A 16632-nucleotide genomic window follows, 5' to 3' on the forward strand; every position below is an offset into this window, starting at 1 on the left:
TTTAACTGAGCCCTTGTGCTTCTATTTTTGCTTTCATTAAGGACTATTGAGTCCTTAATCAATACAAAAATGAAATACAAGAGTTCAATAAAACAAAATAAATTAAGGGATTCATTAAAATAAAACTAAAAAGTTCAAGATCTTAAAAATGCATTTTTCTCTATTGTATCCAACTCAACTCTCATAGCTTTCCTCTATTTTTCATTAGATAATGCTTCAGATAAGGTTTTAGGAATGGAAATATTATTTATGCTGGTAAGGAAGTTTCGTAGGAAGGCGAAAATCTATAAAAAGACACATTGTGGATAAGGGATAAAAGGTCGCTTGGTATACTCTCAGATTCCCTTCCTTAAGGCAATAGGTTACTCATTATCATTATCTTGGGTTTGGTAGGCAAGACATTTCAGGCAAAGTAGGTACATATATGTTACCTCTGATAAATGGGTTTGGGTAGACCTTATTCCCAAAAGCTGGCTCAAAGGAAGAGGGTGCCCAATCCACTTATATACACTATAACAGCCCAATGACCAAGTGATGTGGGATAAATACAACTTCAAACATCTTCCCTCACGCTTAGCGTGACATGCAAACAGGCTGGGTCCAATTGCAGACAAAGGCCTGCTTTGATACCATGATAAATGGACTTGGGTAGAATTCATTCCCAAAAGTTAGCTCAAAGGAAGAGGGTGTCTAATCCACTTATATATACTATAACAGCCCAGTAACCAACCGATGTGGGATAAATACAACTTCTAACAACTTCATTTACTAGTTGATCAGGAGTAGATTCTTTGATTGCTTTAGGATTAGGAAAGTCATTTGGCTTTCTTAAATACACTATGCCAAATTGTGTTCTAAGAGAGACAAAGAGAGGGTACTATTGTAATAGTTGATTCGTTTAGAGTCTCCAAGTAGTATAGACTGTCGTTTTCTTTGGCAAGTTCAGTTCTCTTCCTTGAATTTCGGTGCTGAAATTCACAAAGAAAACAGTAAAAAACAGCTTGGCAATTCATGCCTTTGGTCAATTTTTGGATGGATACTAGATTAGTGGATAATATGGGAATATGAAGGATTTTTAATAGGAATGGTGGATTCAATTGTATGTCTCCTATGCCAGCTATAGTGGTAAAAGACCCATCAACAACAATAATTTTCCTATTGGTTGGACAAGAGGTATAGGTTATAAGTTGATTAGATGTATGGTCATATGGTTTGTAGCACAAGAATCTGCAATCCAGAGAAGCAGTGCTTTTTGTAGAATTAAATCTAATTAAAGAATATGAAAAAAAATTAAAATATTGGTACAAATTAGATACAAGGTCTAAAAATTTGGTATCCACTGAGCAATTTACTCCAACAATCACTGTCCCCACATTCTTATTTCAACCGAATTACCGAACAGACCAAACCAAAATTCCAGTTCAGTTTTATACAAATTTCATTTTGTTTGGTTTGGTTTGTTTAAGATGGCGGTTTTGTTTTTTCTGGTTTTGTTTGGTATTCGAACAAACCAATGCTGATCTTTAGAGAAGATTGAGCTTTAGCACAAGGCAATTGATTTTATGCAAGATGTGTTCAAATCCCACTTATATGGTCCCTAATTTAATTTGGTCTATACTCTCAAGATCCATAGAATCTTTACAAGATATTAGAGCTGAAGATAATCCAACAGTTGGATGAATTTGGGCTCGTATTTAAAGACCTAGTGTTTGGGCTAGTATAGGAGTCTAAACCTTTTATTGACTTAGAGCCTCTAAGAATGGCCAGAATATGTTTATAATTGGCTCCAAGAGTAGACCCATGTTTGGCAAGTGACTACTGGTCCGAATACAATTATACTTGAGTAATGTTGGAGAATGTTCTCACATGGCAAAATCAATACCGAAAAAATGGCATATAAGTGGAGAAGATTGGATTTAGCACAAGCCCAGCTGCAAGATGGGTTCCAACCCTGCTTTATATTGCCATTAATGTAGTCTGGCCAACACTCTCCCATGGAATTTGTACATTCTGGAACCATGAAGCTAATATGCATGTATTGTGTCTCTCTCTCATATGCGCAATTTTTTTTTTGTTCTTCTCTTGAGCAAAACCTAGCTTTCTCAAAAATCAAAGAAAATTGTTTGTGATTGTTCAATAATTTTCCTTTTTCTCATTATAGGACTTGCAAGCTGAATACAAGCATCCTATCCTTCACACCATGTATTTACATACTATTGTGATTGTTGCTTGTGGGTTATGGATTTTAAGTGATTTCTTTTTATTGTCAATACTCTCTTTTCTGATTATAGTGGAAACTTGATTGAGAATGAAGAGCCCAAGTGTACATTCATTACTTGAAAGCTGTTTTATTTATCCAATTTTTAGGTCCTGATCATCAAACAAGGATATCTACTAAAGCGGTCTTCTCGTTTGAGGGGAGATTGGAAGAGGAGGTTCTTTGTACTAGACAGTCAAGGGACTTTGTACTATTACAGAAATAAGGCTACCAGGCCTGTGGTACGTCAACTGTTTCATTAACTATCATCAATCCGTTTTAGTTACAGAAGTAAGGAATATTCCTTTACCTTTTTTTCAAGCTTAATTATTAGTCAGTTCTAGTGTTGGCCTGCTTAATTTCGCACATTTTTTATATCAAATATATCAATTTATTGGTGGTACGAAGAATCAGCATTTATGAATTCACAGATTTACTATTGTTCTATTATAGTAGCTGGTATATGAGCCGAGTAATTTAGTTTAGCTTTCAAATAAGCCTTAGCATTAATAGCCTCTGAAACTCTTTCTTGATTATCTTTGTAAACCTTTTTCGTCTCACTTGACCTGTTCTTGCCTGTAATTGGAGATCTAATACTGCTTCTGGTACTGCACAACTTTAAAAATTTAGATATATGTTCTCTTTATTTCTTCGACTTGTGCATATTTCGAATCCTTTTAGAAACTGAATCATGCATTTAATTATATGATGGGAGTCATTATACTAAAATCCTGGGATCCACTAGCCACAGACATTAATTAAATTCATAACTTTTACTCTCAGGGCTTCCAACATCGCTCAACTGCCTCAATTGAACACAATAGTAGTGTGTTTGCTAGATTTCGTTCGAGGCATAACCGGGCATCATCACTTGGTGAAGGAAGTCTAGCATGCCGAATTATTGATCTTCGCACTTCAACAATAAAGATGGAAGCAGAGGACACAGATTTGCGACTGTGTTTCAGAGTTATTTCCCCATTGAAAACATACACATTGCAGGTGATTCCTTGCTTTGGTAACTTACTGCTCTTCTCCTGTTACCACATTCAATGGCCATTGCCTTCATAAATGATTGCTATAAGTAAACACAACTCATTACAGTTTTCCTTCTGTTTGCCAAAAACATTGGTAAAATGATAGCTAGGTACTTCCTGAGAAAATATTCAAATGCAATAAATAAAGTTTGTAGTTGCTATAAACCCGAGCAACCTGCCTGACATGTAAGACTGTTGCTCACTGTACTAGAATGGCAAGCATGCTACTACAAAGTTAAGCTTAAAAATGATGAAGAAGCCATGAAAGAAGGCAAAAATTGATGAAGCATGATGTCTACAAATGGTTTCCCCTTACATATTAGCTATCCATCCCTACCATCCCACCTTTTCAACTTTTAATACATTCTAAATATAAGGTGCTCCTGCACAGTTAGTTTGTCATTGTCATATATGTTATGACGGGAAGATTCCACTTATAATAGCAGATTAATCCTGTATATTTAAATCAGTTTTATCTTCTGTCTGGTTAAGTTAAATAATGAGACTATTTTACAGAGTTTTTGAAATCCATCATCATCCTTGGTTTGTCAGGCTGAAAATGAAACAGATAGAATGGACTGGGTAAACAAAATTACAGGAGTAATTGCATCTCTTTTGAAGGCTCATTTCATGCAACAGGTTAATCTCTTTAGTGCAGTAATGTGCTCCTATATTTATTAAAATTTGAATGAAACAGATTTTGCTCACATGAGTTTTATGCTCCTCCTGCAGCCATATCCAGGAATGAAACATCCGGAATGCAATGATTATACAAGTGGTACTACATGTGTGGTTCAACAACTAGATGGTCATCAACGTTTAGGGGATGACTTGAAAGTTAATAGGGCTGATTGTGTTTCTTCGGTGCTCAGAAAAATTCCTGGTAATGATCTTTGTGCTGAATGCAGTGCTCCTGAACCTGATTGGGCATCTCTTAATCTTGGAATATTGGTTTGCATTGAGTGCTCTGGTGTTCATCGGAATCTAGGCGTTCATATCTCAAAGGTGCATAATGTTTTGAATTGGATTTTAAGTTCATTTGTTGTTAGTTTTGAGTTAATAATAATTTACAATGTAGACTTTGACTGATGAAGTAGCTAGTAGTCTCTCTTCAAGTACAAAAGTTATATAAGAATGGGAAATCTGAATTTGAATATTTTAGATGTTTCAATGAGGTTTCAGGAAATCTGCACTTTAGCTGTCATACTAATCCACAAATTTGTCTTGTCATTGTTTCAGGTTGGAAATATTCACAAAAATATATTAAAATGAAGAACAAAACTTGTATCCTTTGCTGCCAAATTCATTTTCAATAGAATTAACCATCCAAATCTGTGCTACCATGGGTTAAAGAAAAATTTAAACAACTCACTCATTAAGGGATAAGTAATAGAATGTGCCTCCAATCTGTCATCATTCATCTCTATCTCGAATGGTTTTACCATCTCTTCCTTTCTCATCTAATGCAATCTCTAAACTCATCGCAGCATTTCATTCCACAAACCATAATTAAGTGCTTAGTCATGTTCTCCTTTCCTCATATAGAAGTTTCCACTCGTGAATAACTTTTTTGGAGAAAGTTTACAGTTTATATAGTAGTTTTCTCGTCTATTAAATAATTTAATTCTGTTGAATTTCTTTTTTCCTTGTCAGAGTTTCAAGCATATTTACTGACAACTAGAAGTATTTGATTTTGCATTTTCTATCCCACTCTGTAAAGATTAATTTTTTGAGGTGCTGATAGCAGCAATTGCTGGTCTTTAACTTATATTTATTAACTCTGGGAAGATCTGCTGTTGGTCTATCAGTTTTGGTGTCAACTATGTTGGTTAAAATGTTTCCATCAGTCCTCACACTTCTCACTTTCATATGCGTGCTTGTCAGTTTTGGTTGAAACTGTTGAACTGTTTGATGAAAATTTTCAATAAGCATATGGCTACTGTGTATTTTTAGTCCACGGTATCACTAGTTTTGAATATACAGTTTTTCATGCAAGTGACTTGTTATATCTTTTTAAACTCATGAATCTAATTATACTGTATATTAAATACTCTTAACCTACACTTCTATAAATATTCTTAATTAGATTGAAAATTATAGTTTAGATGAAGTTTGAATAATTATTTTTGTTTTTGATTTATTGTAACCTTACTTTTAAATAATATAGGCCGAATTTCTAAACTAGAATATGTTGTTCTAAAATTATTATATTTGAAATATATATTTTATTTTATTGGTTTATTACCTTTAAATATTAAATGGCATCTTTCCTAATTAAACAATAGTTCCTTATCCTAATAGCATATTTATTTCCATTAGAAGATAAGAAAATGCTTTATAATTATATAAAGGATCATTCTATAATTAAGAAATAAGTTATTTACAATTTGTACTTCCAATTTATAATAATCACCAAATGTTAACTTATATAAATCTAAAATATAAATCTAGCTTATAAGAAATTTAATAATTATTTAAGACGGGCTTCTTATATAATGTATTTTATAGATAAAGTTTCTTTACTTGTTTTTAGAGTCTGAATCAGAATAATAAATCTAGTTCTTGCCATGGTTTTGAAGTATTTGAGTGCATATGCTCATAGAGCTATTTTCTTTTATAATTTGCAGGTGAGATCTCTAACATTAGATGTCAAGGTTTGGGAACCTACAGTTCTAGACTTATTCCACGCCCTTGGTAATGCTTATTGTAATTCTATATGGGAAGGGTTGCTTATGCTAAGGAACGAAAGGTAAGATTTCTTGAATTACTTATCAATCTTTTTCAAGGTTTGAGTTGGGTGTAATTACCAAAATTTCTTAAATTACTTATCAATCTTTGTCAAGGTTTAAATTGGGTGTAATTACCAAAATAATTGTAGAATTTTATAGAGAAAGGAAAAAAGAAAAATGTTCTCTTATGTTTTTCATATATCAAACATAGGAAAAACACAACTTATATAGACTAGCTAAAGGATAGAAAAAATCTTAGATAGGAACTAATTTATCTTATCCCTAAACCTTAGAATGTTTATCCATATCTCTAATAAACAAAAACTAATTAGTTATTCTAACTTATCAACACTCCCCCTCAAGTTGGAGCAAATATATCTGTCATGCCCAACTTGCTAACTTGAAATTCAAATTGCTGTCTAAACAACCCTTTAGTTAGTACAAATGGAGTATGATAATTCCTTCTTCAAGTTTTTCTTTTATGAAGTGCTTGTCAATTTCAACATGTTTTGTCCTGTCATGTAAAACAGGATTATGAGCAATACTGATAGCTGCCTTGTTGTCACAATATAGCTTCATAGGTAAACTCACAAATCTTTTAAGCTCTTGTAGAACCCTTTTCAGCCAAAGAATCTCACACACTCCCTGTGCCATTGATCTGAATTCTGCCTCAGCAATACTTCTAGCAACTACATTCTGCTTTTTACTTCTCCATGTGACTAAATTACCCCAAACAAATGTGCAGTATCCAGAAGTTGACCTTCTATCAGTGATTGAACCTGCCCAATCAGCATTCGTGTACGCCTCAACTCCTCTTTTTTCATTTTTCTTGAAAAAAAGTCCTTTTCCTGGTGTACTTTTCAAATAACGAAGAATTCGATATACAACTTCAAGATGTTCTTCATATGGAGAATGCATAAACTGACTTACCAAGCTTACAACGAAAGCAATGTCCGGACGAGTATGTGATAAGTAAATTAGTTTTCCAACCAACCTCTGATATCTTCCTATGTCTACTGGAACACCATTCTTTACTTCCCCAAGTCTAGAATTAGCTTCAATTGGAGTTTCATAAGGTTTACAACCACTCATTCCAGTTTCTTTCAAGAGATCTAGAATATACTTTCGTTGTGGGACAACAATGCCTTTCTTTTGCCTTGCCACTTCCATTCCAAGAAAGTATCTTAGCTGGCCTAAATCTTTCATTTCAAACTCCTTGGCTAGGTTTTGTTTCAATCTGCTTATTTCAATTATATCATCTTCAGTCAAAATTATATCATCTACATAGACAATTAAAACAGAAATTTTGTCTTCAATAGAACTTCTTATGAAAAGAGTATGATCAGATTAACTTTGATTATAACCTTGACCTTTAACCAACTTTGTGAACCTCTCGAACCATGCTCTAGGAGATTGTTTAAGGCCATATAAAGATCGCTTTAGCTTACATACCTTGGTTCCAAATTTCTGAGCAAAACCAGGTGGAGGTTCCATGTATACTTCCTCCTCTAAGTCACCACTCAAAAAGGCATTCTTCACATCTAGATGATTCAAAGACCAATCTAGATTAAATGCACGAGCACTCGAATAATATTGAGTTTCGCCACAGGAGAAAAAGTTTCATAGTAGTCCACTCCATATATTTGAGTAAATCCTTTGGCTACTAGACGAGCTTTATATCTTTCCAAGGATCCATCTGAATTGTACTTTACAATAAACACTCATTTACATCCGATAACTGTCTTCCCATCTGGCAGATCCACTTCTTCCCAAGTAGCATTCTTCTCCAAGGCTCTCATCTCCTCCAAAATAGCTTCTTTCCACTCAGGAACATTTAGAGCCTCCTGAACACTATTTGGAATAACCAAACTAGACATTTGTGAGATAAAAGCATAATATGGTGATGAAATATTTTTGTAAGATATAAAATTTGACAAAGGATGTTTAGTACATGACCTAACACCTTTCTTAAGAGCAATGGGAAGATCAAGTTGACTAGATGGATTATTTGTAGGAAGTTTTTGAGACTTACCATAAATTTCATGATCCAACCTCTGATTAGATTCTTGATGGTGTTGTGGGATGGTGGCTCTTTTTTGTGCTTGATGTTCCTTTGAATATACAAGAGCTTTAAACTTTTTCACATAGATATCAGTTGTTTCAATATTTTGATTTTAAGATGACCTTATCAAAGGCTGTTCAGTATTTTCAATATTTAAATCATTTGTTTCCATACTTTCTTTATTTTTCGACCCATTTTCTTTTGAAACTTTGATCAGACCCCCAAGAAATACCATTATTTGAAAAAAACTCAAAAATTAAATCATAATCAGAATTTAAATCAGAACCAGAATCAGTTGAGACATCTTTACTAGTGTTCTTCCCCTGAAGATGAAATTTGTCAAAGTACAATTTTCCTTCAAAAAAAGTGACATCCATAGAAATAAACATTTTTTTTCAAAACTGGATCAAAACATTTATAACCTTTTTGATTTGCAGGATAGCCTACAAAAATACACTTATGTGCTTTTGGATCAAGTTTTGAACGTTTGGGATCATGATTATGGACAAAAGTCACACTTCCAAAATTTTTTAAAGGAATGTTGCTAGTTAGCCGAGTTATGGGAAAACATTCACTAAAAACTTTAATTGGTGTTCTAAAGTTCAAAATTCTGTAGGCATTCTATTAACTAAATATATGGCTGTTAAAACTGCTTCTCCCCAAAGATACTTTGGAATTTTAGTTGTAAAACTAAGAGCTCTAACAACCTCTAGGATATGTTTATTTTTTCTCTCAGCCACCCTGTTTTGCTGAGGCGTGTTACTACAAGAACTTTGGTGAATAATCCATTTTTCAGCAAAAAATTGTCCCAACACATTGTTAAAGAACTCCTTTCCATTATCACTTTGAAAAATTTTAATTTGAGTCTGAAATTGTGTTTGAATCATATTATAAAAATTCTTGAACACACTTTCAACATCAAATTTCTCTTTTAAAAGAAAGACCCAAGTAACTCTAGTATGATCATCAATAAAAAGGATAAACCAGCGTTTTCCAGAAAATGTTGGCGCTCTAGAAGGACCCCAGACATCACTGTGAGTCATGGTAAATGGCTTGGACTGTTTAAAAGGTTGCGATTGGTAAACAGTTCGGTGATGTTTAGCTAATTCACAAAATTCACATCGGAAAAACAAATTATTTTTATTCATGAATAACTTTGGGAACAAATACTTTAAATATTGAAAATTTGGATGTCCTAGCCGATAATGCCATAACATAATCTTAGTGTCACTTGAAACAGAAATAGAATTGAAACAAGTTTGCAGGTCTTGCCTTCCAAAGGTTGACTCATTATTGAAGAAGTAGAGTCCATCATCCAATTTAGCACCCCCAATCATCTTCTCCAAGGTTAAATCCTGAAATTTACAATAGGAAGACTTAAAAATCACTTGACAATTATGATCAGAGGTTAACTTATTGACAGACAAAAAATTATATGACAAATGTGGAACATGTAAGACATTCTTAAGAACTAGAGAAGACGAAATAGGAATTGTTCCTTTCCCAGCAACAGTGGCTAAGAAACCATCTGCAATTTTAACCTTTTGATTTCCTGCACAAGGTATATAAGAGGAAAAAATTTGCCAATTGCCAGACATGTGATCAGTAGCACCTGAATCTAATATCTAAGTGCTATGGGATTTGGAACAAGCTATGGCTGCAATGAAAGAATTACCTGATTGTGCAAAAGAACAAGACAGGTTAGATTTTTCTAAAGTTTGGGACTTAAACATTTTATACAGGTGCTCTATCTGTTCCTTGGTAAAAGGAAGAGATTCAGAAGAAGACTGCTGCCCCGGATTAGTATTGCTAGCTTGAAAAGCTCATACATCTCCCCCCTAACTTGGTGTTATCGTTGCCCGGTGTCACGCCACTGCTAGCTTCTAAAGTGGCTGAACTAGAGCCAACCATGGCAGCCTTAAAATTCATGATCAAGCCCTAAGCTCTGATACCATGTAGAATTGTATAGAGAAAGGAAAAAAGAGAAATGTTCTCTTATGTTTTTCATATATTAAACATAGGAAAAACACAACTTATATAGACTAGCTAAAGGATAGAAAAAATCTTAGATAGGAACTAATTTATCTTATCCCTAAACCTTAGAATGTTTATCCATATCTCTAACAAACAAAAACTAATTAGTTATTCTAACTTATCAACAATAATAATAGTTTATTAACACTTTAATTCTTAACATTTTGAATTGGATTCCGAATGAGTACCAAAACTTTATTATCTAATTGCACTTGTATTGTTATAATGATAGAACATAGTCCTTCCAAATTATATGTATTCACTTATTATAAGGACTAGATTTAATAGTTTTGAACCAGCAGAGACCATATTATAAAAGATCTCCGGTTTTTTTTTTTATAATTTATGCTTTCATTTTTCTATTCTTAATATCTGGTATGAATATCATTGAAGCAGCTTAACATGAGGAAGGTAATTAGCAATACCAGATGTCTAAATCCTGTAAGTTATTGCATTTGGATAGTATCCAATCAGATGACAACACATACCAGCACCATTGCAATTAGAGTATTTTAATGTTGTTAGAGAGGAAATTAGCCGTGCTTATTCAGTTCACAGTTTTTCAAAATACTAGATGCTTGTACTAAAGTATGTATATTCATGTGAAAAACTAACATCTTGTAATTTAGACACAGAACTAATGCTTTTTAGTCAATTTTGCTTAATAGGAATATTCCGGGTATGGTAATAATGACAGTTAATGGTCAATTTTCAATTCAACTATCCTTTATCTAATTTAATTTAAAATATTCGTCATAATTAATTACTATTAGTATTTTTCTACCCTACGAATCAAGCTCAATGTGATAACCCGTGCAGAGTGGATGAACCAAGTGCTTTTGCATCATCAATTGAAAAACCATGTCCGAAGGATGTTATATTCTGTAAAGAGAAATATATTCAAGCTAAGGTACTTCGTGAAATTCATACTTGCAAAGTATATGCATGCTGATGTCCATATTGTGTGCAATAGAAATTTTTCTCAGTACAGTCTTACAAGTCAATAATTGTTCTTACCTATCTGTAGTAATCTATGGGCAGATATATTTGCAATTGCTTTCCACTTCTATCCATAGGTTTCTTAAACTAAACCTGTAAACTCTGCAGTTCAAAGAATATAAAACAAGTCCTTGTAGATTAAGCCCAAAAAAGGTCATCTTTCGTGGGGTTGATGTGTGAATGCCTATTGATGGACTTTCTTGGGCCTTTTGACTATTTAGAATTTTGCCAATAGATCTGACACAAGGAAGATTTGTTTCTCTAAAATTCTTGCATCACATTCTTCAATCATGTAACGACTTTAAAACACTGGCTTTCTTCTTGTAACTTCATACGTATGGTGGATAAGTTTCTATTCCTTAAATGTCACATCTAAGTTTGAGACTGACTTCGGTTACTTTATTCTAGTATGTGGAAAAATTGCTAGTCATCGGAGAAGCAAGTGTATCTGGCAGCTTTTCTCATGCCTCGGGTATCTGGCAAGCTGTCAAGACAAACAATTTGCGAGAAGTATATCGCTATATTGTGATTTCAGACATAAACATTGTTAATACCACCTTTGATGAAGTTGTTGGCATTGAATCACTTCACCATGTCAGTGATACCCAAGATTCCCAGTTCAACTCTCATACATCAGAAAGGAAACAACATGATCCAGCAACCTGTCCGAGAATCAAGGATTCCAAAGATCCAGAGAATTGTCTTCAAGGTTGTTCACTGTTGCATCTAGCATGTCACTATGGCAACCCAGTAATGCTTGAACTGTTGCTTCAGTTTGGTGCCGATGTGAATTTGCGTGACTTCCATCATAGAACTCCTTTGCACCATTGCATTTCCAAAGGGAATTATCCATTGGCAAAGTTTCTGCTTCGCAGGTAATATATTATGATTGAAATTTCATGCCTTGAAATATGAAATGTGCTGATTTTGTTTGGATAAGGCGATGCTCATTTTGTGATGCGCAAAATTGTCACTGTTACATAACTACAACAAATTGTCACTCTAGGTTCTAATACAACTTAAAACAATTTAACCCTTGGGATCCTTCTTTTATGCAGCCTAGATAGTTTCTTTTCCTTCTGGACAACTAATTCAAATTTAGCCTATTCTAATAATTTGGTCAATATTAGTAGTTTAGATTATTGTTTAGTCCTTGCAGATTTGTCATAATTACTAATTAATCCCTGTTGTTCGACAATTTTGAGTTAGTCTCTGAGAACTCCTATTAATGCTTAGTTCCTTCGTCTGTCCTTTCTCAATTTTGCCATTAGTCAAATAGAAAAGGTGGCCAAAGAGGAATATGCATGAAATGCCAATATTGCCCCCAAAAACAATCAGAAGAAGGAAAAGCATATGGAAAATGAAATTTCCTTCTGTTTTCTTATTACGCTCTTATTGTAGATGTAGAGTGTTCTAAAGTAATTAAATTTTGAACAAGAAAATTAAAACTTGTTATTCTTAATCATATGGATTTTGATTATAAAAATTAACTTTCAAATAAATAAATATAAAAAATATCTTGCTTTTCATTTGTATCATTATAGTTTATATATAAATTATTGTTTACATAATATCCGATTAGATACTAATGGGAAAGATGTCGAGCTAGTAGCTCAATCAAATGGATTTTAAAACTTTCGTCGCATGAAAAAATATTAGGGAAGTGTATAAAATTACTATCCATAATGTACTGAACTTTAAAACCCTTGTCCAGATATCCAGTAAGTGATAAATAATCCCACACATTTTAAATGAAATGATATTAGTCAGTGGATGAAAAAGACTAGGAAATTTGAAATTTGGAAAGAAATTGATTAGCGTATGTCTTGATTTATTTTGTTTAAATTAATTTTAATGATCACTTGCTGAATGATTAAGTACAATGAAATGTATTGTTTTCTTTTTCTCTTTAAAATAACATAAATACTTTTTATAAGAAATGAATGTTGAAAGCAGAAGAAAGAAGTCTAATTTTATTCTCTAGTTCTTTTATTCCTTTTCTTTCCAATTTTTATGACTACTTGCTACAATTTTAGCATCTTGCTAACTGTCAATTGAGCAAAAAGCAAATAAATGGACTTAATACTAAATAAAATTAAAAGTATCGAGGACTAAGTCAATTATCAAATAAGAGGGATTAATTAAATATAACCATGTCTCCAGTACTAAAAGAATATTTTCCATACTTTGGTGTAATCCTATGTTATTGATAATAATTTAAGCCAATTTAACACGAGAGAACAAGAATGGAAACATATATTTAGCTCTCTCAAATGCTAAAAGAAAATGTCTTTTAATTCATTGTAAGCAAGTAATTTACATTGCATTGACTTTATGTCTTTTAGATATTAATTCTATGCTTTTTTCAAAAGTTGATATTGAAAAGAAAAATAATGAGTTTACAAAAAGTTAAGAAAAACAATGTCTTGTATCATTAATTGAAAAGAAGTAGGAGTCTTATTTCTTTTGCCTATAAAAAAAAGAATAGTTGTGGAGGCTTTACATATAAATTTGGTTCTTATTAAATTGATTAAGATTGTTTACTACGGGGTCGGCTAAAACTTATAAAATTGAAGGGATTAACAAAAAAATTGAGAACTTGCTCAGAATATTGGAATTTCTTTCACATTTTGGTTACTTATGCATCCTCACTTTATGATGACAGGCTTCTTCTATCTACTGCCTTTTGAGGCACTGTCACTCAAAAAGCTTCCACTTACACTTGCACCTGTTTTATTTTCATGGCCAATGCCTGTAAATCAATGTCAAGATTCCATGTTTGATCTCTTAGTAGCTTATCCTTTCAAGTTCCTTGCTAAATGGAGGAAAGGTCGGAAAAGTCGAGTGAAGTCTTATTATCTTAGTCTCATTGCATTTGCGTCTTGTTCAATACTGTCAAATACAGTAACGATATCTGTTCAATGTTTTTATGGATAACTTTATGTTGCAATCCACTAAGATTATTAATTGTGCAGAGGTGCATCCCCTTCGGTGAGAGATGGCGGGGGTCTAAGTGTACTAGAAAGGGCAATGGAGATGGGAGCAATAACTGATGAGGAATTATTTGTCATGCTAGCTGAATGCTAATTAATTAGTGAACTCATTTGGCATTGTGTTGAATTTGTTAAAAGTTATGGAAGTTGCATTTGAAACACAGTTCTCCGATATGTAAACTTTCTATTGTACACTGGTAGGGAGTTGTGGTATTACTCCTCATGCGCTAGTATCCCATTTGGAATAGGATTAGAGTTTTGTGCATGAGAATTAAATGCTCTATTAATCATCTTGTTATGCAGCGTAGTATTTAATTTGATATCACCAGTCGGGATTCATAAAGTTTTCCCAGGCTTGCATCTTTCTGCCCCTACAATTCTGATCTCTAAAAAATTGAAACCTCATCATGCTTTGATCCATGCTATTTCAAAACTCACTTATTACACTGTTTTGTGGAAATTACATTTTACAACATGTTTCCGAGACTTTTATATGTTGCATCCAAATATATTAGTTAGTGAATAACATTATCTTTAGTTAAATGAAAAATTAAACATCATTTATGATTTTTATAGAGTAGATTTTTAATGGTTTTTGGAGAGTTAATGAATTAAAATTCTTTTTAGTTGTTGATACTTTTATTAATTTTTACAGATCATTATTTTTTATTATTTAATCATTTAAAAAATTTTATTAATTCTCGTCATTTTTCTCTTATGCACTTTTACTATAACTATTGTTGGATATAATGCTGTTTGCGTTTTGTCTACAACTCTTGGCACATTTTGTTATTGTGTCATTTACACCTCAAGTTTCTATCTCAACATGGACTTTTTTTTTTTGTCAAGAATATTATTGTTTGAAGAAAAATAGTCATAGCAACTTGTCTCTAATTACATTATTAAATTCATGTCATATTCATTATATTTTATATCTATTTATTTGGAAAATGCTTAACTAAACAATAATAATCTTTTTACAAGGATTGAAATGTGGCTAAGGTAAAGATAAGAACATTTGGATAGAAGTGTAAAATATATTGAAAAATCATGTAATTATTTAGAATGAATGCTTCGGGAGTTGAATGCCAAATCAACAAAAGTACTCACTAAGTCTTATTTAAAGTAAAGGATGCTCAAGGAATTGAATCAAAAAGAGAAAAGAGCTAAGAAAGAAGCACAATAAACACTTATTTGTTTATTTTTTTTTTTTATATACCACTGAGCTTACACAAGGGCTGCATGGTTAATGACACAAACAATGAGAATAGTTATATAATTTGGATTAAAGGGAGCATCAAAGAATGATTAAAAGGACTATGTGAATTTATAATAAAATTAGGCACTATATTCAAAATTTCATGTAACCTCAACAAGTATTACAGAGCAAATTCTAGAAACAACATTAAATACAACGAACACTCAAACAAGAAAAATCATGAGCATAATTTGCAATGAATTCTCAAATTCTTGATTCAAAAGCCGCATTTGAAGTGGCTAAAATTTGCAATTGGTTTCCATACTTATCAAATGAATCATCACATAAATGGTATAAGAGATTGGCATAATTAAAGTTTAAAGATAAAGGCTGAAAATTTGCAAAGAACTCAAGCAACATCAGTTTAATCCGGCCAAAGTGACATATTGAACACAGTGAAATTGCTTTCCAAGAATAAAAATCGAGAGGGATAATCAATTTCAAGTATGTGAATTAAATCATTAATTACAAAAGAACAAACTAAGCTTAAACGACATGAAGAACATAGGTCCTAATATCCTAAAAATAGAAAACACCAGTCATACCAATTTCAAACACATCCAAAAGTCATGGGAAAGAGAAGAGAACATAGAGTTTACCCACACCCACCCCACACTTGAAGAACACACTGTCCTCAATGTAAAACGAAGTGGGTACCCCACATGGAATGTACAAATAAAGAAATAAAAATCAATAATATCTAGGTACATGTCATGTATGAAAAATAAAGTAAATCAACAAAGAAAATAAAAAGAAGATCTAGGGGGACTGCCTTGATAATTTGCCGAGGCTGGTGGAGTGGAAATTCGGTGGGTCCTCGGCAAGAGCTGAAAAATGAAAAATAAAGAAATAATAGAAATTGAAAATAAAGATTAAATATAATATGAAAACTAAAACTAATAAAATGTTTCAAACCTAAAAAAAATAAATGTTAACAACATAAAATAAAATTTGGGGTGCCTTCCAAAAGCGCTTCTTTTTGTCTTGAGTTGTTTAGCTGGACTCGGTAACCCCACCTTTCGTGTGCAGGTTTAGCTTGCTCTGCGGTCCAATCGCCAGGTTATTAATGTCGTCTATTAGAATGTGGGTTGAGCAATAAGTGAGGCTAATCCTTGGATTGTCAGCATTTTTCCAAGCCAACCCTTGTAGGTACTCCCTTAAAAAGGGTAAAGGCATCTCCTTCTCCTCAGGTGTCAAGTCCGTTGCTAGACTGACAGGCAACCTGATATCCTCATCCAGATATGCATAGTTGAGATGCTGTGGAAG

At 32.9% G+C, this 16632-nt stretch overlaps 1 protein-coding gene across 6 annotated transcripts in view; it reads left to right on the plus strand.

The window, feature by feature from the left end:
• The window catches only part of LOC8275357 (ADP-ribosylation factor GTPase-activating protein AGD4), a 32780-nt gene extending 18312 nt beyond the window's left edge, over window positions 1-14468 (plus strand). For all 6 annotated transcript variants that reach the window (XM_048375537.1, XM_025157241.2, XM_025157242.2 and 3 more), the window contains 8 exons: window positions 2368-2499; window positions 3041-3256; window positions 3844-3930; window positions 4024-4296; window positions 5919-6040; window positions 10936-11026; window positions 11524-11990; window positions 14091-14468. In XM_048375537.1, the coding sequence (XP_048231494.1) occupies window positions 2368-2499; window positions 3041-3256; window positions 3844-3930; window positions 4024-4296; window positions 5919-6040; window positions 10936-11026; window positions 11524-11990; window positions 14091-14202 (1500 nt within the window). In that variant the 3' untranslated portion in view covers window positions 14203-14468. The remainder of the gene's footprint in view (window positions 1-2367; window positions 2500-3040; window positions 3257-3843; window positions 3931-4023; window positions 4297-5918; window positions 6041-10935; window positions 11027-11523; window positions 11991-14090) is intronic.
• Window positions 14469-16632: the final 2164 nt, after the last annotated feature.

The sequence above is a fragment of the Ricinus communis genome, chromosome 6 (genome assembly GCF_019578655.1).
Source record: "Ricinus communis isolate WT05 ecotype wild-type chromosome 6, ASM1957865v1, whole genome shotgun sequence".
In the NCBI taxonomy this organism is placed as follows: Eukaryota; Viridiplantae; Streptophyta; class Magnoliopsida; order Malpighiales; family Euphorbiaceae; genus Ricinus; species Ricinus communis.